The sequence below is a fragment of the Grammomys surdaster genome, unplaced genomic scaffold (genome assembly GCF_004785775.1).
Source record: "Grammomys surdaster isolate TR1022 unplaced genomic scaffold, NIH_TR_1.0 133, whole genome shotgun sequence".
Taxonomy (NCBI): domain Eukaryota; kingdom Metazoa; phylum Chordata; class Mammalia; order Rodentia; family Muridae; genus Grammomys; species Grammomys surdaster.
The window spans coordinates 13,387,756-13,409,758 of record NW_021604591.1 but is presented as its reverse complement, the minus strand read 5'-3'; the positions used below and the strand labels follow the sequence as shown (position 1 = coordinate 13,409,758).

The window sequence follows — 22,003 nt, the reverse complement described above, 5'->3', positions numbered from 1 at the left end:
CTGGTAAATGAAGATAAAAGGATTGCTGGTCACTGGGCCTAGTTCCACATTCAGTCAGAGACCCAACTTCAAAGGTGTAAGGCACAGAGTAACAGAACAGGGCAATTTACAGTCCCCCTGGTCTTTCTGTTCCTACATGGGCATGCATACTCACACCCACACACCAAAGAGTCAGTGTGGAAAGGCTGGGATTGCAGCTTAGTGGCAGGCAATAAGGCTCAGTCCCTAATACTGAGGGGGAAAATGTGAGTGGATGGTTCTTACACACTGACAATCATACTTCCCAGACTCAGAGGACTAAGTCAGCCTGTCCACAGAGTCAGTCCTCCACTAAGGGAATATTCCATTCCCCAAGGACTGACTGCCAGTAACAAACAAGCTTTTGGGCTGGACACCTGGCTGGCTGTGATCTAGGAAGGACGGTGGTAATATACCTGCAGCACCCCAGGAACTAGCTCCCCCTGGAACCTCAGCATCTACCTCTCTTTCCCTTTCCTTCCATTTTGGCCTGAATGACAACATAGGATAAGACACACACACACACACACACACACACACACACACACCAGCTAACCTGGCAGTGTAACAGGTAGGTATGACAAAGTCTCGGGAAGGCCTTCCTGTTACTGAGTGGAAAACGAACCAAGTGGCACAGAAGCATGACCAGCTTTACATACCAGACTGGAGCACTGCTGGGGCCTGTAATAAGGACAAAATACTCAATGAAGTCATTCCTCCTGATAGTGGGTACTCGAGGAAATGGGCCTCCTAAACAAACAAATCCCACTTAAGTCAAGTCTGTATTTCAGACCTACTTTCCTCAAAGGGCAACATTAAGACGGTAGGATATCTAGACCGTCTGCTGGAGCTTAAACCCTCTGAAAAGCTGATTTGGAAACTGCTACGTCCTTACATGCAAATGCACACATAGTTAAGATGGTCCTTGACTTAGTCTTTCTTGAGACTTGTTCTTAGGTAGCTCTGTACTTTGAGACACCGATAGAGTGGTTAAGATTAGGGGATCCAGCTAGGGGTAACGTCGGGGACCCGTGTGCGGCTGCCAGTTTTGGGGCAGTGAGTGACACAGGTTCAGGGGAGCTCCTGTGCAGGTCTCAACAAGGTCTCAACTCATCGAGATACCCAGACAGAGGCTGTGTGGGGACAGAAACTTTCTCACTGCTTGGAAGAGGAGAGGGAAGAAAAGCAATGAATTGCCTCCGAGGTTTCAGCAAATCCATCGCAGAGCAGGCTCCAGAGACCCAGGTCTTCTCTGCCTCCCAGACCGGATCTCTCTCAGACCTGCAACTTTCAGCCTTCTGTGGCCCCGCGGTGACCACTTCCACCCCACATCGTCCCCCTCACCTTCACCTCCTTCACCCCCCACCCCCACCACGGGCTCACCGGACGCGTCCCCAGCGTTCCGGTGGGGGGTGGGAGGGTGTCACACATCCCCCTCATCGCGCAGGCGTGCAGTGTTGGCTGTCTCGCGCTAGAACTACATTTCCCATGAGGCAATTGAAATCCTGCACCGCAAAGGTCATACGGAGATGCAGGGTGGACAATCTTCATCAGTTTTGCGCGGGCGTGAGTCAAAATGCCTCGACCCTTCCTTGTCTGGTATTTCTATGAGGACAAACTAGAGGGGCGGAGCCTCAGCTATAAAAGCCGAGCTCAGAGGGAAAGGACGCGATCTTCCGAGTCCTGGCGGCAAGATGTGGATCACTGCTCTGCTACTGGCCGTGCTGCTGCTGGTGGTTCTCCACAGGGTTTATGTGAGCCTTTTCGCTCGAAGTTCCCCGAACCCCTTCGCGGAGGATGTCAAGCGGCCCCCTGAACCCCTGGTGACCGACAAGGAGGCTAGGAAGAAAGTTCTCAAACAAGGTCAGCTGGAGGGATTGTGGGTTTCAGGACTGCTCTCAGGCCTTCTGCTCATGCAGGGCATGGGCCTCTGTCTCCTCAATTAGTAAAGTGCTGGGAAAACTTACTTGCACACGGAGGTTCCATGTTTTAGTGTTCTTTGGTTCTGAAGTGAAGGTTTGGATGAGGGGAGGGCATTACCCCTGGCACCCAAGATATTGGGACAGCCAGTTCCAGCCCTGCCAGTTGGAATCTGTTCAGCTCACGGCTTACCAAGAATAAGAGACCTTTCCCCTACTTGGATCTGGAGCCAATTTTTTCCTATACTTCTGTGTGTGCTCGGGGACGTAGGGAAGCAGCACAGAAAGTTTTCCCAACAAGCAGTTTGACAGGCAAAATGTAGTCCCAGTTCATAGGATTGACGCTTGATTTTAAAACTTCGTAATTTCACTACTGGTTAGAGAGAAGAACTCCACTCTCCAGTCAACCCGCCATCTTTAAAACACTTGTAGAGCGCTTCCACAGTTTGCGTTTTTGAGACAGATCTCACTTTTGTACTGGAGCTGGCTTCTAACTCACTTTGCAGCCCAGGCTGAAACCTGAAGCAGTCCTCTTCTTCTTCAGTCATCTGCAGCATGATGAGATTACAAGCATACGCCAACGTGCCTGGCTTTCACCATCTTAAGGAAGTGTTGGAGCTGGGCATAGTGGTGCAACAATTTAATTCCAGTCTGGACCAATGAGACCCTGTCTGAACACACACAACAAACCCCCAAACAACCAAAACCCCCAAATGCAAAACTTTCAAAAATCAAACAAAGATCACCTCTTTAACCTCCAGGAGCCTCTGACTTGTAAATTTTAGCCTAGCCTTGTCTAGCCTCAACTGCACTATTTATTGGTGATTGACTTTGAACTCCTGATCCTTGTGCCTCGACTTCCTAAGGGTAATACACCCAGTTATTTTATTATTGTTATTAGTTGTGGATTGGGGGAGAGGCAGGTCTCATACTTGTAGCCCAGGCTAGTTTATAACTTGCTATGTAGGCCAAGGGTGCCTCAAATTCACTCCAACCACCATCAGCAAGAGAGTACAGATGGTTACAGATGTGAACCACCATGGCTTGGATGGTGATTTTTTTTAAATTATTTTTTAGTTGTTTAAGACAGTGTCTCTTTCTATAGTTCTGGATGTCCTGGAACTTGCTATTGCTGATATAGACCAGGCTGGCCTGGAACTCACTGAGATCCTCCCACCTCTGCCTCCTGAGTGCTGAGACTAAAGCTGTGAACCCCTACACTCAGCCTTGGGCAATGATTTTGGTTTTGTTTTGTTTTGTTTGTTTTTCAAGACAGGGTTTCTCTGTGTAGCCCTGGCTGTCCTGGAATTCACTCTGTAGACAAGGCTGGCATCAAACTCAGAAATCCACCTGCATCTGCCTCCCAAGTGCTGGGATTAAAGGCATGTGCCACCACTGCCCAGTTGGGCAATGAATTTTAATGAGAAGGTTTACTGGACATAGTGGCACATTCCTATGATCTCAGTGCTGGGGAGGAAGAGGCAGGTGGATCTCTACATAGGGAATTCCAGCCCAGTTAGGGCTACATATATAGTGAAACCATGTCTCTAAAAAACCCAAGTCAATAAATCAATGAAAATAAGTAAATAAAGGAGAAAAGGAAAAAAGAGACTGGGAGAAAATGACAAAAATCGGGTCTTGTGTTGATCGTGCATTCCAGTTTGGTTCTGCTAGGTGTCCTGGCACACCAGCCTTCCTCCTTTTCTGAGGCTGGTACTGTGACTTCTCAGAGCTTCTGAGCAGCTCTGCCTGCCCCACCTCCATTGGCATTCATAGACCTTTGCTTCTTCCAAAGAAGCCCGGTTCCCTGAAGCACCAGCACTCCCAGCCCCCACCCTGTGCCATATTGCCATCTTTTCTTTGCTTGCTTGTATTCACAGAAGCATCTGGACTGAGGTTACAGACCTGTACTGTTGCCATCTTTATGGTTTTGTTCTATAGTAGTTAGCTGATTCCTACTTTCCTTGAAAGGTATCAGATCCCTCAGGTACATAGTAGGGGTTAAGACTCATTGCTGTTTAATCTGCCTGCCTGGTCCAATGTATTCCCTAGTAGAATGTTTAGAGATATTTTAGTCAAGAGTAAACTACACTAGAGGGGAGGTCTGTCTCTCTTCCCTCTGTTTTGAGACTGGGTCTAATGAGCCCAGGCTGGCCTCCCGGGGGAGGATCTTGGACTCCTAGTCTACCTTTGAAGTGCTGGGATCACAGGAGTACATCGCTATGCCCAGCTGCCTTAGAGACAGCGGACAGAATACAAGCTAGAGAAGTACCCTCAGGCTTCTGACTTCACTTTCCTGCTCTTGTCTAAGAAGCCCACCCTCCGTCTTCTCCCTTCTACAGCTTTCTCAGTCAGCAGAGTACCAGAGAAGCTGGATGCAGTAGTGATTGGCAGCGGCATTGGGGGACTGGCCTCAGCTGTGATTCTAGCTAAAGCTGGCAAGAGAGTCCTTGTGCTGGAACAACATACCAAGGCGGGCGGCTGTTGTCATACCTTTGGGGAAAATGGCCTTGAATTTGACACTGGTAAGGCTTGTGTGGAAAAGGGTTGGGAGCGAGGGTTGTCTTTAGGTGACTAGGAACATGCACTTTTGAGTGATATGGGGGCATTTCGAGGTTTTGGAGGTCCCAACTTCCTCTGGACACCTCCTGAGGAAGGAAGACTGATGGCCTAGTTATTGGACAAGCATTGGGTGGTATGTGTTCTGGTTTGTTTCCTATAGAAAGGATGGGTAGCCCTCTGTGGCCATGAACATAGCCAAACAGGACAACCTCTTCCTTACTTGGCATATTTCCATGGCCCACTTCCCTTATCTCTTTATCTCCTTTTCTTTGCACCTCCCAACAGGAATTCATTATATTGGACGCATGCGGGAGGGCAACATTGGCCGTTTTATCTTGGACCAGATCACGGAAGGACAACTGGACTGGGCCCCCATGGCCTCCCCTTTTGACTTGATGATACTAGAAGGGCCTAATGGCCGAAAGGAGTTCCCCATGTACAGTGGGAGGAAAGAATACATCCAGGGCCTTAAGGAGAAGTTCCCCAAGGAAGAAGCTGTCATTGACAAGTACATGGAGTTGGTTAAGGTAGCATGCATCATGATCAGCATCCGTAGTTTATTTCCAACAAAACTGGCCTTTTCATTAGAGAAGTAACTGGTGGGGTAGGAAAGAGGGTTGAGTTGGAGTGGCAAGAAGGACTAGATAGTCATGTCTGTCCTGGTTCCAGTGTACACTTGTGTATGTCTGTGCCCTGCCTGGCTCCCCAGCTGCTACCTTCACTCTGGCCTCTAGATGGTACCCTTGGTAAGTCAGGCTTTGAGGAACTTGGATGTCCTCTGAGATGAGCCAGACTTGTTGTTTTGTGTATTTGAAGTAGAGTATTACAATGCTGCTCTGGCTGGTCTGGAACTCAACAGAAATCACACCTGGTTTCTGAACTGAGATGTTTGAAAGGAATCTGAATGCTGGGGCTGGGGCTCAGGCTTAGCACATACGACTCTGAATTTGATGCCAAGCACCCCATAAACTGGATATGATGGTGTAGCTTATAATCCCAGCATTGGGGAGGTAGAAGCAGAATCAGGAGTTCCTGAATGTTTGGATATATTCATATATATATATGAATATACACATATACATATATATATGAAAACAATACTTTTTGGAGCAGTAAATGGAAGAGCAAAAAGTCTCATTTGAGTGTAAAGAATGAGAAAAGCTTAGGGCCCATTTTGTTGTTATTGTTTTGTGGTGAGGGAGACAGTCTTGCTATATAGTCCTGGCTTGTATGTCAGTGTATAGCTCTGGTTGCCCTTGAACTTATGGCAATCCTCCTGCTGTAGCATTTCAATTGTTGGGGTCACAGGCCTGAGCCACCATACCTGCCTGGATTAAATTTTTTCAAGTCCAAAAATTCTGAGTAAGTGCTGCGGGCCTGAGTCAGTGCTGGCTGCAGTGGTGACTAGGCTGCAGCGCTCCAGAGCTGAGACGCACTCTACCTTTTTTTCCCCCAGGTGGTGGCCAATGGAGTCTCTCATGCCATCCTACTCAAGTTCCTCCCATTGCCCTTGACTCAGCTCCTCAACAAGTTTGGGCTGCTGACTCGTTTCTCTCCATTCTGCCGAGCGTCTACGCAGAGCCTGGCCGAAGTCCTGCAGCAGCTTGGGGCTTCCCGTGAGCTCCAGGCTGTGCTCAGCTACATCTTCCCCACTTACGGTGGGTGGCTGTCAGCCCAGGCTTTCCTAAGTTGCTGCTCTCCCAGCTTTGGTCTTTCTTTTCCTACTGCCTAGCGGAAACAAGCCAGAATAGATCCCAGGCCTGCAGGAGTTTGTGGATAAGTTTCTGTAATAATTTCTACCAAATAATTTTTTACTTACTTTCTGGAATATATCTTTTTTTTCTTCTCCCTTTTATCTCTTCTTCTTCTCCCCCTCAAAATTTTGTTTTTCCTCCTCCTTTTTGAAAACAAGGTCTTCCAGGCAAGCTTTGAACTCTTGTAGTTGAGGATGCCCTTAAATTCCTGATCCTTCTGCCTCCACCTTCCTAGTGCTAGGATTACAGGTATGTGCCACCATGTCTAGTGTATGTGGTGCTGGAGATCAAATCAGGCTTTCATGCATGTTAGGAAAGCATCGGCTAACTGAGCCCACCCAAGTGCATTTTCTCCCTTACCCCCACACCTCCAGGACAAGTTCTGACTTTGTTCAGGCTAGTCTGGATCTCTCTATAGCCTAGTATGGCTTTACATCAACGATCTTTCTGGTTTAGCTTCTGAGTGTTGAGATTGTAGCCAGGTATTATCACACTGCTTAAGGTCGATTTTTCTCTTTAGCCAACAGTGTCAGTGACTTCCTTGGTTTTAGAAGCATAATGGTTTTCAGGGAGTATATTTATATTCCACTAAGCTCACTAGCTACCCTGGGCCTTCAGGGGCATTTGGATCCTAGGATGGACCCATGTGGTGCTTCACAGGAAGCCCCGTTTTTTCCAGAATGGTGCCAAGTGACCACTCTTGCTCATCTTTTCTTTCCGTCTTCATTCTGTAGGCGTAACCCCCAGCCATACCACCTTTTCCTTGCACGCTCTGCTGGTTGACCACTACATACAAGGGGCATATTACCCTCGAGGGGGTTCCAGTGAGATCGCCTTCCATACCATCCCTTTGATCCAGCGGGCAGGGGGCGCTGTCCTCACCAGGGCCACTGTACAGAGTGTGTTGCTGGACTCAGCTGGGAGAGCGTGTGGTAAGAGATCTGCACTGAGCTGTGGGGTCAGTGGGCTGGGGTGGAAGCCAGCCTGTTTATGCAAGGTAAGAGGCTGGAATCTGAGCTGGTGAGATAGCTCAGTGGATAAATGTTCTAGTGACTAAACCTGATGACCACAGCCTACATGGTGGAAGGAGAGAACTGTCAAGTTGTCCTCTGACCTTCATACATAGGTTGTAGTACTCCTACCCCCACACAAAATTAAAGAATCAAACTCCAATTCTTACAAAAGGTCAGGTTTGACATAATGGTTTTGTGAGTGGCAACAGATGAGGTTGGACACACAGGCTACAGTACATCGCAGAACTTTTGGTGTTTCAAGTAGGTCTAGTCACCTGAGGAGTACTGTGGAGGTAGAACTTGGCAGCAGTGAAGGAGGGGCTGGCAGGACATGGCTAAAGATAAGCAAGTCCATATGGGTGGGTAAGAAGAGCTAGAGAAGGTAAGCACAGAGGTGTCTGAGGCAAGGGCTAAGTGACTCTGCAGTGTGCCTGGGGCCTGCTTTGGCTGGAGGAGCTTCTAGGTCTGAGAAAATAGGGCCTATCCTAGGAGACATCTTGATAGTGTCTCTAAAGTCAGAACTAATATTTTGAGGCAGGATTTCATGTGGTCCAGGCTAGCCTCAAACTCTCTAGCTGAGGCTAGTGAATTTGAATTCCTGATTATCCTGCTTCTACATCCTAAATGCTAGGATTACAGGAATATGTCATCATGGCGTGACTACAGCTAATGCTCTGAGAGATGCATTTCACACTTTCCTGGGTTTTGTTTGTTTTATGGTGGGTAGGGGGTGCACGGAACCTAACACCCAGAACACGTTAGACAAGCACTATACAACTGAGTTATATTCCTAGCCCTTGAGAGAGATATGCAGAAGGGTGTAGGCCTTTTTTGTCTCCACAGAGCTCACAGAAGCTCAGCCAAATTCTTGTGCCTGCAGGTGTCAGTGTGAAGAAGGGACAAGAGCTGGTGAACATCTATTGCCCAGTTGTCATCTCCAATGCAGGAATGTTCAATACCTATCAGCACTTGTTGCCCGAGACTGTCCGCTCTCTGCCAGGTAAAAGACTGGTCTTCTGAACTTTCATCTCTGGAGCTGATAAGCCCAGCCTGGGTGAGCTCCCCTCTTCTTGGGCACCCCTCTAGCTTTCTATCTCTGGTCTGTGTTACTAGGAACATAACATTTATATCTGGGGAACCTAGGACTAGAGAGGAAGAGGAGTTCTTCATCGAGGCAGTGGCAGAGCTCTGAGGACTGTTTTGTTAGGTGCAAATGTCTCCTTTGTACTTCTGGGCTGAGAAACAAAAGCCTGTCCTCAGTTAAAGGACAGACAAAGGCTGGGGATGAAGTTCAGTTGGTTAGAGTGCTTACATCAGCCCTAGGTTTACCTAGAACCAGGTAAGACAACTGTAGTGGACTTGGCTATAATCCTAGCACTCTGGAGGTGGCAGCAGGAAGACAAGAAATTCAAGGTCACTCTTGGCTACACGAGACCCTGCCTCAACAAACAAGGGCCACTGAGATAGCTCAGAGTGTAAAACGTCCTTGCTGCTAAACCCCCAGAGTGGAAGAAGACAGTTGTCTTCTGGCTTCTTGCACATCCTGACAGGCTTTATCCATATATATCTATAATTAAAGAAAAAGCTAAAAGTATAAAGAAGAAGGTTGAAATGGCCTGATTGTCCAGTGGTGCTGTGAGTTAGCTCTGCTCTGGATCAGCAGGAAACCAGCACCTCTGTCTAAGGGGACATGGAGCAGAGGTGGCAGAGTTGGAAGGAGTCTGAGGCTACATCTCACATAGCCAGGAAGAGCAGGTCCCTGTCAGGATCCTATAAAAATAAAAATGGCCAGGTCTCTGTCCTAGCTGGCGGCTGAGATCAAGCTGCAGATCAGAAAAGGGAACATCCTGAGGCTGTCCTGGGCGGGACTGGCTGTCTGCTCATAACTCCTGCAAAGCAATCCTCACTGGCTCTCTCTGCAGATGTGAAGAAGCAGCTGGCGATGGTAAGGCCTGGATTGAGCATGCTCTCAATTTTCATCTGTCTGAAAGGCACCAAGCAGGACCTGAAACTTCAGTCCACCAACTACTATGTTTATTTTGACACAGACATGGACAAAGCGTAAGATATGTGAGGGGGTGGGGAAGAGTGATAACACTGGGCCTCATCCCACAAGACCCTGCTTCTACCCTTGACACTGTTCTAGGAATAAGAAGGATGTGTGTTGAGGGAGGAGGTGCAGTCTCCAATGGACTCCTAGAAAGGCTTTCTATACCAAAGCCAAAGCTGTGCTGGTTTCTCCCCTGTGGGAAGTCCCTGGAGATGAACCATCATTTGGGTAGTGCTGGTGGCTTTGAGGAAAAAGGCCCAGAGATTGGCAGTCATGCCCCCTCCCTCATCCACAGGATGGAGCGCTATGTCTCTATGCCCAGGGAAAAGGCTCCAGAACACATTCCCCTTCTCTTCATCGCCTTCCCATCAAGCAAGGATCCAACCTGGGAAGACCGATTCCCAGGTAGGGCTTGAGGTCCAGGGAAGCTGGGTGTAGGGCAAGGCAGGGCCAAGTAGCAATAACACGGCCTTATACCTGCAGACCGATCCACAATGACTGTGCTGGTGCCCATGGCCTTTGAATGGTTCGAGGAGTGGCAGGAGGAGCCAAAGGGCAAGCGAGGTGTTGACTATGAAACCCTCAAAAATGCCTTCCTGGAAGCCTCTATGTCAGTGATCATGAAACTGTTCCCACAGCTGGAAGGCAAGGTACGGGCTGACATTTACAGTGCTGGAGGCGACAATACATCCCTTAACTGTCTTGTCTTTGGTACAAGAATAAAGCCCAAAGTAACAAGAGTCCCAAGGAAGGATCAGGCCTTTGCAAATTCCCTTGTTCACCCTTGCCTTGTCCCTTTGCCTCCTCAGGTGGAGAGTGTGACTGGAGGATCCCCACTGACCAACCAGTACTATCTGGCTGCACCCCGAGGAGCTACCTATGGGGCTGACCATGACCTGGCTCGTCTGCATCCTCATGCGATGGCTTCCATGAGAGCCCAAACCCCCATCCCCAACCTCTACCTGACAGGTACACTGCCTCTCTTTGCCAGAATCTGGGCTTCCCTGGCATAGTCTTTTGTCCTCATCCAGAAGCCTATACCAGGAGCTGGGCTGCCTTGGCTGGCTATCGTTCTGGGTTCTATCTGAAGCTGTCTCTCTTAGGGTGGCCTTGATATGGAGAGATGAACACAGGAACCCTTGTTACTCCCATCCTCATGGGGGTAGACATTCATGGGTCATTGCTTTTGCGTCCTAGGCCAAGACATCTTCACCTGTGGGCTGATCGGGGCTCTGCAAGGGGCCTTGCTGTGCAGCAGTGCCATCCTGAAACGGAACTTGTACTCAGATCTGCAGGCTCTTGGCTCAAAGGTCAGGGCACAAAAGAAGAAGATGTAGTCTGTTCAGAGATGAGCGAGAGGAACGGCACCTCCCCAACTTCTCGTGCTGTCCTCCTACAGCAATTCCTTGCACAGATAAACAAAAACCATTGTGTTTCTAATAACTGTTGTAAGTCAAGAGTTCTTTACCTTGCATTTCTACTCAAGGCCTAGTGTGGGATACGTAGCCTTGATGTCTCATGAAGAGTGCTCCCATGCCTTTCCTACATCCAACTCCAAGCTAGGGTCAGGCACACAGAACCCCTGAGGGTGTTGGCTACTGGAATAGGTTGGTCCAGTCCTACCCTGAAGCTTTTTGCTCCTCCCCACTCTAGTGTTGTGCTGCTCTGTACTGTTAAGGGGAAAGGAGGACTAGTATGGGCTTGGAGTAGCAACTCTCTCCAAATGCCAGATCCAAGAAACCCTCGGCTCTAAGTTTTATCCTGATAGAATCGGGCTAAAGGAACATTCCAAGTCAAGGATGCATCAGAAGATACCACTACCTATGAAATGTCTCACACACTAGCCAGCTGAGATCTTCACTAGAGAATGGCCAGGCTGGTAGCGAGAGAATGGGAGTGGAGACACTAGGCCCCAAACAGGAAGCCTGATGCGCACAAAGCCTAGAGATGGCATTTGTAGTTGCTGGCACATATTAAAACTGAGTTATTAGGCTAGGTGGTGGTGGCACAAGCCTTTAATCCCGGCACTCAGAAGGCAGAGGCAGACAGATCTCTGAATTTGAAGCCAGCCTGGTCTATGAAGTAAGTCCAGGGCAGCCAGGGCTCTGTTACACAGAGAAAACCTGTCTCAAAAACCAAATCAAACCAAAACCTGAGTATATCTGTTTTCTAAAATGCTTGTAGTCAGAATTATTTCAGATTTTGTAGTATTTGCATACACATGAGATAACTTGGGGAATGGGACCTAGAACTAAACCACAAATTCATTTGTTCCATATGTATAGATCAGACACAACATCTTAGGTAATATTCTGAGAAACTGAGCATTCTGACCTGTCACATGAGTTCATGCTATAGTTGAAAAAGCCTGCTCTGATTTCAGAGTAGAGACGCTCAATCTCTACGGATAAATGGGAAGATGAATAAAAGTTAGAACCTTTCATTTGTGTTAAAAGGGACCGATATTAATCTGTAATAATATAGTATTAATCTGTAATAATATAGTATTAACACATTTCAGTGCTTTGAGATCTGAAATTTATTGATTTCTGTTCAACAATAACACGAAACTATGCTGTGATGCCATTTACAGAAGCTCAGTAAAATATACTGAAAAATACTTATTATACCACAGTAAGCTTTAAAAAAATAAAATTAAGCCATTACAGTTAAGTTACAAAAAAGGTGAAAACACAAAACATGGCTAACAGTGGCAATCTAACTGGATGACAAGACAAGGAAAATAATTTCAACATTCAGTTGTTTACTTAACATGGTAGTCTGAATTAAATTCCTAACAGTGTGAGGAGGCCAGCTTCATGGGTAGTTTGCTATGCTATGCAGGCTGAGGTTCAAATTACAGTTTCTAAGCTAAAATACTTAAGAGTCACATCTGAGCAGGGAACTAAACAAACTGAGCCATCATGATGTATTTAAATTTCAACATCTCTTTACTGCTTTGTTTTGTTTTGAGACAAAATTTAACTGCCTGAACTTGGTATTCTAGACTAGGCTGGCCTCATACTCAGAGATCCTTCTGCCTCTGCCTCCAGAGTGCTGAGATTAAAGACATGCATCACCATGCATGACTCTTTACAGCTTTCTTAAGGTAATGCCAAACAGAATCTTCCTAGTAAGCAGTTTTGAGAAACTATCTGACAGGGCACAGAGCCTGGCACATCCTTCTCTGCATTCAAATGGCTCAAGATATGTGCAAAGTATACCATGCCCTGAAGAAACAAGAGTGAGCATCACTACCAGGGGAATTCTGAAGGGCACAGAGCTCTGGGGGAAAACATGTTAGCACATTTTGTTAGTTGTTGTCCAGAACTGGCTTCTATAATCCATAGCAGGAAAACAAAGTATTAACAGTTATACCTCAAGCAGGTTCCCCTTAAGAAATTGCCCTTCAGCCAAACTCTGAGCAGCAGAGCAAGCTCAGAAAGGTCTACAGGAGTGCTACTTGAGGCTTCACGTACTTCTTACATGCCAGTCCAGCCCGTGGTATAGATACCTCAGCTGGACCATTACCATCCACACATACTCTAGGAAATATGCTTCAAGTAGTCTACCTTCAAAAAAACAAAACAACAACAAAAAGTCCTAAAAGTAACTTTTCTTTGGTGGGAGCCATTTTCTTCAGTGCAACTTCTCAAGTGAAAACAAATTCCACTGTACTCTGTCAGCAGCCCATAGAGGGTGAGACTTTGTAGACTCTGGCAATCCTTCAAGCGGCTGTCCATTCACTGTCAGTCTTTGTTACTAAAAATCAACCTTCCTTCCTGTCCTTCAAGAGCAAGAGTCAACAAGTATAAGGTCATAACAAGCAGTAGCCAGGAAGAGCTATGTGAGCCCCAGTTTCAGCTACACCTCCAATAGGAAATTTGATGCCTAAGGTCCCTGGCTGATATAACAATGGCAATGGCTATCTCTCAGAGCTTTGTTTTCATGGGGGAGATCACGGGACATCAGAACTATGTCACGCTGAAGTTTCAAGATGAGGGTGACAGTAAGAGCTATCAGTGTGGAATGGAAAAAGCTAATCAAGTGTGTTGAATCTAGGAAGGAACACTACGCATATTCCAAACACAAGGACCTGGGTAAGCTGAAAGGAGGGGAACAGCCTAACCATACAGCAACCTTGAAAATCTGAACTACAGCCAGGTGGTGGTGGCACACGCCTTTAATCCCAGCACTTGGGAGGCAGAGGCAGGCAGATTTCTGAGTTCGAGAGTTCAAGGCTAGCCTGCTCTACAGAGTGAGTTCCAGGAAAGCCAGGGCTACACAGAGAAACCCTGTCTCGAAAAAAAACCAAACCAAAACAAAAAAAGAAAAGAAAAGAAAAGAAAATCTGGAATACAAAGGGCATGATGAGGGCAGAGGCAGAGACAGAGTGCCGGACAGTGAAGCCAAGTAGGAATTTGTAGTCTAGAATATAACTTCAGACAGAAGCTTCAGACAAGAGCACATTCTGGAATGATCACTGTTTCCAAAACTGGTAAGGTCAATTCACCTGGTTCCTGAAAATTAATGGAGAGTATACCGAGATATAATTTCTTAAAAACAGAAAAAACAATTTGGACTTCTGTGATGATAAAAATGTTATTAGTTTATAGTATGGAGTTTTCAGATGATTAAAGAAACTGAAGGATAGATAGAGGAGTGTAATAGGTACAAGAGAGAAACTCCGGTTGTGTCACCTGACAGTATGGCTGACTTATTTAGCATATAGCAGAACTGGGTTCTTGGGAAGGAGGCCAAACAAAATAAGAGTCACCGAAAGGATACAGAATGGATGGATTTATTGAGACAGACAAAGCAATAAAGACCTGGGCACCCTCCCCCAACCCCCGTAAGATAAGGCAAAGGACAATGTACAAGAGACACGCCAAATGTCAACATCATAAGCCCCAGCATCCATCATTACCAAATGTTATAAGCTGTGAAAATGAACTGTTGAATTTGGTGATATTAACTGAGTAACCTTGAGAAACAGGAAGAAAACAGATCAAGGCAAACCTGTAAATGTCAGGAAGAGGACGGCAGGTAATAGAAGCAACACTAACTAAAACAGGACAGGTATGGGCATGCATACAGGCTATAAGGGAAGGTGTTCATTCAGAGGTGTACAAACAAGTCTAAAGAGGAAGAGAAAATGGAAGTGGGGAACTAAAGAGGTTTTAGAGAAAGCTGAAGGAGACTGAAAAAGGCTTCTTGGCTTGGAAAATAGTAATAGAAGACTTGTGGACAGTTGAGAAAATAGTAGCAATGACCTTATTTCTAGAATGCTAAGAATACGAACTTCAACTTCAAGCACATGCTGCAGTCAGCATGGGGAAAGAACTCCAAGACCATTTCTTCTTTAGACTGATTTCTCCAACAGCACAGGACTCTTCTCATTCCCTCTACATCCCTGAGATTAGCTGAGATTTTTCTCTCTTTAGGCGTAACCAAATAGACTGGAATAAAACTTAAAACACAGCACAAGCCAAGACATCTTCGGTTATCTCAGGGAACCTACTTGGTTTTTTACAGTTTCATGACCAGATATGACAGGATAGGAAAGATTTTACTCACTCCCTGGGCATCTTCAACAGCAAGGAGGAGTGTGAAGAGTGCAGTTAGTTTCTAAATATCTATCTTCTGCAGGCAATCAAGGCAAACCTCAATTTGTAGAAAACCTCTTTCATGCATACCAAATCCTTCCTATGTGTTTTCTTCCACAAAGCATGAACCTACCCCTTTCCAGGAAGTTCCTACTGGGGTGACTGCGTGCAAGAACACACCAGTTCAATGATCATCTCCATATTTTAAAAAAGACTTTACTTTCAGAAGCCTCAAGTCTCTTTTATGCTAGTATAACTAGAGTGCAAACTTTCAGAGAAATACACCAACTATCAGATGGATCAGACTTAATACTCTTTAACATGCTAGTCTGGTTTGCAGCTGAGACCCCTGTAGAGAATAAATATTCAACTCCGTCTTTGCCCATCAGCACTCCACATAACCATCTTCTACATCTTGTCTAGAAAGCACCTCTCTATACAGTTTGCTCCCTAGAGTTGCAAAGATAAAGAGGCTATGGGACAATGGTCCATTGTGTGGCCTGCCTAAGGTGGGGTCTTCCTTTGGTCACAGCCATGTTTCCACACGCTCCCTCCACTTGCACTCCAAGGAAGAAAGGATGATGGAATACATCAGCATAAAGGGAACACAAAAGTAAATAAAACATCACCAGAGGACAATGTCATCAAAGTGCAGGTGCAAAACCTGAAGCAATCCCATCTCTGCCAGCCCAGACTTGCCACCAAACCCCAGAGGTCACAGTCTTTCCATTTCTCTTGATTCGGAAACAAATCAGCAGGGAGGACAAGGTTCTTGCAGATAAAATAAAAATCAAAGCTGAAATGAGAACAACACATTTGGTTGATAACACACATCTTTCTCAGGGAAATATGTTAATAAGACAAACTCATCCACCACCATGAAACAGTTAATAATAAATGATAAAAGTTAATAAGAGTGCATGAGTCACATTAGTGAGTTTTAAAGTAAATTAGAAATAAGATATGTACCTGAAAGTCATATATTTAGCTAATATGGTGGCTCATATCTATAATCCCAGCACTCAGGCAGAGGTAGGAAGATTATGAATTGTAAGCCAGCAAATATCATGAGTCTTAAGCTACAGTGAGAGATTATCTCTAACTAATTGCTGATAAGAGAGTAAGAGGTATTTTCTTCAGTCGGGTAGCCATTGCTAAGGTACCCATGCTTCTGTGATCAACCCCTAATGAAATTCATTGGGTGATTTTTTTTTTTTTTATAAAGTAAGCTGGAGAAATGGCTAAGCACTTAAGAACACACACTGCTCTTGCAAAGGAGTGGAGTTTGTTTCCCAGCACCTACATAGTGGTTCACAACTGTCCTTAACTTCAGTTCTAGGGATCCAACTACCTCTTCTGTCCTCTACTGGCACCAGGCACACATGTGGTACACCACATTTGATGGTAGGCAGATAGAATTACTGGCTTCTACTTTATACTCTACTATATTATTCTGAATAATTTTCATGTGTATTGCTTTCTTCCCACTAAAACAAAATTAAGGAGGAAAAATCGTTAAAGTCAATTATCAAGGAAAGTAGCAGAGCTAGAGCTAACTGTGAGGTTGACCTATTCATGACACATGTTCTGAGCTGGCTGGGTTATTCTATACTGCTGTGAACTGTTCCCTGTAGGAAGTCTGGGAACCATTCCCATCTCAACTCATCAACTGTTCTTTGTCTCTGTCCTTCCTGTTGCTTAACAGAAGAGAGCAGGTGCCTGTTGTAGCCACCTAATATGACTGACTATACAGTTACCTGTGGGGAGAACCTTCTTCGGCTCCTGCTACTGTTGGATGGAAAAAAGGCTCCTCTCCTGGCAGAGGCAGACTGGCCACAATCAGGAGGACCAGGCCGCGGTGGGTTTACTTAAGGCCTATGTAGTTCTGTCTCACCTGCTTTAAGGGAGTGTGATTTAAGGCTTTGCTGCCCAAAGTGTGGTCTGGCAGCCTTTAGTAATCCCCTCAAAATGAGGATCGATAGGTTCTATCTCATACTCAGTGAATCAGATTTGGCTTTTATCACAATGTTCAGTGTTTATCACAGTATTTGTGTGTCAAAAGCTGACATAGTGAAAAAAAGAGTATTTAAAAGCTTATAGAATTACTATCAGGTGCTAGTGTTGCCTCTGAGTGGAAACGTGGGAAGAAAACAAATAAACAGAATCACATTTCCAGGCTGATCTGTTTATCTGTTAACTGTGAAAGTACTGAAAGGCCTATTTATCTCTACCATTCTAGATACATATGCAGTGTATGCATGGTCCTATTTGCAGTCTCCAAGGGCTAGGAACAATGGCTGCAGCATCTCCAGAATTGTCCCACCTGAGGCTGCATATCCCTACTAGACCTGGCTTCTACTTCCTTACCTTTAGGTTCAAACGCTGGTAGTCACTGGCCTTTGGCCTCCGAGTGACTTTGGATCTTTTTCCTTCCAGGGCAAAAGCAATAATCTGAGAGAAAGACAAAGAAAACAGATTAACATTTGACTCTGTAATGATGTACTTCAGTTCCTGAAATCAGAAGCAGTTACCTAGATCTACAAAGAAGCCTAATTAAATTTTACACACACACACACACACACACACACACACACACACACTCTTTCTTTTCAGTGCTGGAGTGCAAACATGGCCTTGTGCATAACAGACAAATGCTGTATCAAGCATGTGATACAACACTATAGTTGAACAACTATCTAGCATGCAGGTAACCAGAGTTCAACCTCCAGCACCACAAAAGTAATAAATTGTAAAGATTTTAAAAGGGGCTTGGTTACAATGAAATCCTTTGTACTACCTTAGTACGACTAAGAGATGGAGGCTGAGGCCTGTGGAAATCTGTATGATTTAATTGTAAGGATACAGTTAAAGGTCTGCCAGTCCTTTTGCCAGAGAGTTCTAGGTCAGGTATTTAAGGGAAGAAATAATTACTGATTGTTTCCTGTCTACAAACACATGCTTTGCTCCCACACATTGTTTCAACAACTTTTCTCTAATTTACTGCTCTCATCATGGACATTTGGATGTAAAATGAAGAATGTACACTCTTCCCACATTCTTTATAGCCATATGCCCAATGGCTATCACAAACCGAACTCTTCAGTAAGTCGTTACTGAAATTGTCTTCTAGATCTCATGGCTCATTAGGAAATACAATAATTTTATCATCAGAGTTGTCTCTGAAGCTTTTTCATGGGTTGTACTTTAACTGCAAAGACGTGCACATCTATATATCTCTAGGTTTGCTTTAACTCTTGTTGGTTGCAGAAGAGCCGTCCTTGTGCTTTATACTTCTGGTGCTAGAGACTACATCACTGACAATATTCTTCCTGCCTCCAGATGAAGACAGGTGGAATAGAAGCTAGAGATGGTAAACTATCTCAAGAATGGAAAAGGGGAGAGGTCTACATGTCAAGAAGTCAGGCTCACAGAGGCTGTGAATGATCTTATGGGACGGGATTACAATTAGGTCAGGTCATGATTCACATCCAACTTGGCACCTTACAAGCAGAACTCAGAGGAAACAGATCACATGATGAAAACACATGATTTACAAAACGTACAGTTTTGTAAGCCCTAGCAGGGTCTAAGGAAAAATGAAGATGATCTTAAAACCCTCAGAGCCCATAGGCAGATGAGTGACAGATAGCTGCCCATGCACAAAGAACTCAGGGTTCTGGAAATTCCAGTCCCCTCTTACCTTCCGTTTGTTGTGGTAAGCGATATAGAGGACAGCAACAAGAACAGCAGCAGTCACCAGATATGCAAAGAAGTGGCTGCTCTCTGCACTGGTGTTTCCAGAACTGTCCTTATAAAGGTCATCCTTCTCATCCTTCATAGTATCTGTAAGTGTCCCCTCTTGGTTCTCACTGGAGGAAGGGCCCAACACCTTTTCATTCTCTTCTTCAAGTGGTGAGCCTTCTTCTGGCTCAGTATCACCCTCTTCAATCTCCTTGGTTTCCACATCTTCTGTAGGCTCTGAAGACTTATCTCCTTTCTCCAGCTTTAAAGAGAAGTCAGAGTCCCCTGCCAGTCTTTCCCCAGATTCAGTTTTGGAAATAAGTGTTGATTTCTGTCCTTTTTCAGTTAGCTGGACTTTGTCATTCTTCGGAGTCTCCGTATCTGAGGAGATTTTGGAGGTGGCCTTGTCAGAATCCTCTTTTGGAGGCTTGTGAGAATCCTCTTTTGGGGGGTTGTCAGAACCCTCTTTTGGGGGGTTGTCAGAATCCTCTTTTGAGGGCTTGTCAGGACCCTCTTTTGGGGGCTTGTCAGAATCCTCTTTTGGGGGCTTGTCAGAATCCTCTTTTGAGGGCTTCTCAGAATCCTCTTTTGGGGGGTTGTCAGAATCTTTTGTGGGGTTGTCAGAATCCTCTTTTGGGGGCTTGTCAGAACCCTCTTTTGGGGGGTTGTCAGAATCCTCTTTTGTGGGCTTGTCAGAATCCTCTTTTGTGGGCTTGTCAGAACCCTCTTTTGGAGGCTTGTCAGAAACACCTTCTGTGGGCTTGCCTGAATCTTTTGTGGGATTCTGACGAGGCTTTTCCTGTTTGGCGCCGACTGGTGAGAGCTGCTGCTCAGTTTCCGCCGACTTGGCACCTGTCTCAGGCTGCCTTTTGTTATCACCCAAACTGAGATCGGTCTGCTCACCCGATTCCGCCTTACTGGAAACTGCTGCTTTAGTCGTCCCCAGCGTATTGTCCTGGTCTTCTTTATCCGACTTCTGCCTCTGATCGTTCTGCCTGTTAGTCTTTCCCTGGTTAACCCCAGGAGGCAGGGACGTGGAGCCGTTATCTGTGGAAGACGGAATCGGAGGAGTCTCTTCACCTGAGATGATGCGTCGCTGAGGAGCGGACGACAGAGCTCCTGAAACAGAAAAAGCAGTAAGTCCTCGGAAGAAAAGGCCGGGAGCAGAGAAGGGGGCTTGACTTCTGAGAGCCTAGCGGTGACGGCCGAATGGAAGGGTGGAGATGGCTAGAGGAGGGTCGGGTCGGGCAAGAAAGACGCCAGCCCCGAGGCGACCCACCAAGATGAAGAATGGGGAACCTAAGGGAGACAGTGAGATGGGCTGGGGTGGGGACCCTTACTCGCCACCGCGACACTCAGCAGGAGCAACGCAACCAGGAACCGCATCCTGTAGTCTGCGCTTCCGCCCTCTACTGACGTGAGAGCGTGAGAGCGGCGCAAGGGATTTTCCAGAGCGTGGCCCCTCCCTTTCCGGCGGACTGTTTCTCTTCCGGCTCAGCCCCGCCTTGGGGTGGGGCTCTCGGCGACGGCTGTCATTGGCTGTGTATTCCGGTAGTGTGCCGGAAATCAAGTCCCGCTGTCTATTCTCCCCAACTCCCCTCTCTTTCTCAGCAGTCGGGCGAGCTCAACAATCTCACTCTTGTCCAGTTGGCCTCGTACTTCGGAAACTGTTCCGACGGGCAGGTGCAGCGTCGCCTCTCGCTGCTTAAAATGTGGGGGTCTTGAGGCCGGGCGCCTCTTTGTCGCATCCACTGCTCGTGTTTCTAAGCTGATGGTGCTTTCTCACTTCACTCAGAAATGTACTCTGTTCAGCTCTTTCCCATCTAGAAACAAACACATTCCATCCAGATCCATTTCTTGGCAGTACCCAGGGCCCTCTGAATTTACCAAGGTTTTTTATTTTTTGTTTGTTTTTCTGAATTTCTGTGTGTTTGAAACCATATTGCTATGTGGGGCAGCTCCTGCCTCCTGAGTGTTTGGGATTACAGGTCCCTCACCACGCCCCTATTGGGCTATTTACTTAAGAAATAAGATATCAAAGATTTATTATTTTTACTTGTGTATGTGTGTCTGCCACCTGTGTGTAGGTGCTCTTGGATGCTAGATGAGGACAACGAATCCCCTACGGCTAGAGCTTCAAGCGTTTTTTTAACTATCTTTGTGGGTGTTGGAAACTGAACTCTGCTCCTGTGGAAGAGCCGCAAGTCCCGAGCTATCTCTCCAGTCCAAGACATAAGGCACTATGTTGCCCATACAGGAAGACCTTGAATTTCTGATCTTCCTACTGGATTACTGGCTTGTATCTCCAATTTATGTGGTACTAGCGATCAAAATCGTGGCTCTGTGCACACTAGACAAGCACTCTGCGTCTCTCACCACATGCAATAAATATATTTTTTTTCTTTTTGAGACAAGTTCCTCTGTTAAACAGCTCTGCTGTCCTAAAACTCACTCTGTAGAACAGGTTGGCCTTGCACTCACAGAGAACCACCTACCTCTGCCTCCTGAGTGCTGGGATTAAAGACGTGCACCACCACACATGGCTCAAGCCACACATTCTTAGTGGTTCAAACAACAAAGCAGAATTTTAAAAGAAATATAATTAAAAAAATTTTTAGAGAGCCAGGTGATGGTGGGACACACCGTTAATACCAGCATTCAGGAGGCAGAGGCAAGCAGATCTCTGAATTCCAGGCCAACCTGATCTACAGAGTGAGTTCCATGATAGCCAGGGTTACACAGAGAAACTTTGTCTTGAAAAACAACAGCAACAGACATCTTTAGGTCTAGAGAGATGATTCAGTGGTTAAGAACACTGACTACTCTTCCAGAGGACCCAAGTTCCATTCTCGGAGCTCATAAGATACCTAACAACGGTCTATACTTCCAGTTTCAGGAGATCTGACATCTTCTTTCGGCCCCCTCAGTCACTGCATACATGTGGTGTACAGACATACATGTAAGTAAATCATACACACACTTTTAAAGAATGCTTGCTCTCTGCTCATCTGAGGCTTGCTGTTTGCATTCATTGTTTGTGTCTCCATCTATGGTAGTGCTAGATTGTTTAAACAAGTTGCTTAAAGTCATTTATGAATGAGCATTTGCCAGGCTAGGTATTTCATAAATAGTGATTCAACAAATAGTCCCAACAACTATGTTCCTTTTGTTTTGTTTGTTGTTTTTGAGACAGGCTCTCATTCTGCAGCCGTAACAGGCCTGGAACTCACTCCAAAGTACAGCAGACCTCGAACTGGCATCAGTCTTCCTGTCTCTGCCTTGGAAATCTGAGATTACAGTTGTGTGCCACCATGCTAGGTTCTATGGTCCTCAATACTCT

General features: G+C 45.9%; 3 protein-coding genes across 6 annotated transcripts in view; 1 reads left to right on the top strand and 2 right to left on the bottom strand.

Annotated features, from left to right (window-relative positions):
- Nucleotides 1-1,499, bottom strand: part of Elmod3 (ELMO domain containing 3) — a 35,094-nt gene extending 33,595 nt beyond the window's left edge. The window contains exon 1 of one of the 4 annotated variants that reach the window (XM_028762449.1): nucleotides 1,402-1,499. The gene's annotated coding sequence lies outside the window, so the exon portion shown is untranslated. Of the gene's footprint in view, nucleotides 1-574; nucleotides 652-677; nucleotides 702-1,401 lie in introns of those variants that run through there. The other 3 variants (XM_028762448.1, XM_028762446.1, XM_028762450.1) reach the window with 3 other exon arrangements.
- A 182-nt stretch (nucleotides 1,500-1,681) lies between these two features.
- Retsat (retinol saturase) lies at nucleotides 1,682-11,757 on the top strand. Its single transcript, XM_028762347.1, has 11 exons — nucleotides 1,682-1,881; nucleotides 4,280-4,462; nucleotides 4,785-5,026; nucleotides 5,956-6,157; nucleotides 6,988-7,185; nucleotides 8,147-8,266; nucleotides 9,189-9,327; nucleotides 9,612-9,721; nucleotides 9,800-9,966; nucleotides 10,126-10,285; nucleotides 10,514-11,757. Exons 1-11 carry the CDS (start codon nucleotides 1,713-1,715, stop codon nucleotides 10,651-10,653), a joined length of 1,830 nt encoding a protein of 609 aa, XP_028618180.1. The 5' UTR covers nucleotides 1,682-1,712; the 3' UTR covers nucleotides 10,654-11,757.
- A 2,342-nt stretch (nucleotides 11,758-14,099) lies between these two features.
- Nucleotides 14,100-20,105, bottom strand: Tgoln2 (trans-golgi network protein 2). The gene is made up of 4 exons (XM_028762465.1): nucleotides 20,004-20,105; nucleotides 18,623-19,782; nucleotides 17,290-17,373; nucleotides 14,100-15,718 (listed from the first exon to the last, which is right to left on the bottom strand). Exons 1-4 carry the CDS (start codon nucleotides 20,047-20,049, stop codon nucleotides 15,713-15,715), a joined length of 1,296 nt encoding a protein of 431 aa, XP_028618298.1. The 5' UTR covers nucleotides 20,050-20,105; the 3' UTR covers nucleotides 14,100-15,712.
- Between the last annotated feature and the right edge of the window lie 1,898 nt (nucleotides 20,106-22,003).

Bases quoted from the DNA above. Each gene is read 5' to 3' on its own strand.
- Retsat (XM_028762347.1), top strand. From the start codon at position 1,713: ATGTGGATCACTGCTCTGCTACTGGCCGTGCTGCTGCTGGTGGTTCTC. The intron at 9,967-10,125 runs GTACGGGCTGAC...TTGCCTCCTCAG, and splicing joins TCCCACAGCTGGAAGGCAAG to GTGGAGAGTGTGACTGGAGG. The intron at 10,286-10,513 runs GTACACTGCCTC...TTTGCGTCCTAG, and splicing joins CCCCAACCTCTACCTGACAG to GCCAAGACATCTTCACCTGT.
- Tgoln2 (XM_028762465.1), bottom strand. From the start codon at position 20,049: ATGCGGTTCCTGGTTGCGTTGCTCCTGCTGAGTGTCGCGGTGGCGA. The intron at 19,783-20,003 runs GTAAGGGTCCCC...TTTCTGTTTCAG, and splicing joins GCTGAGTGTCGCGGTGGCGA to GAGCTCTGTCGTCCGCTCCT. The intron at 17,374-18,622 runs GTAAGAGGGGAC...TCTTTCTCTCAG, and splicing joins CTTACCACAACAAACGGAAG to ATTATTGCTTTTGCCCTGGA.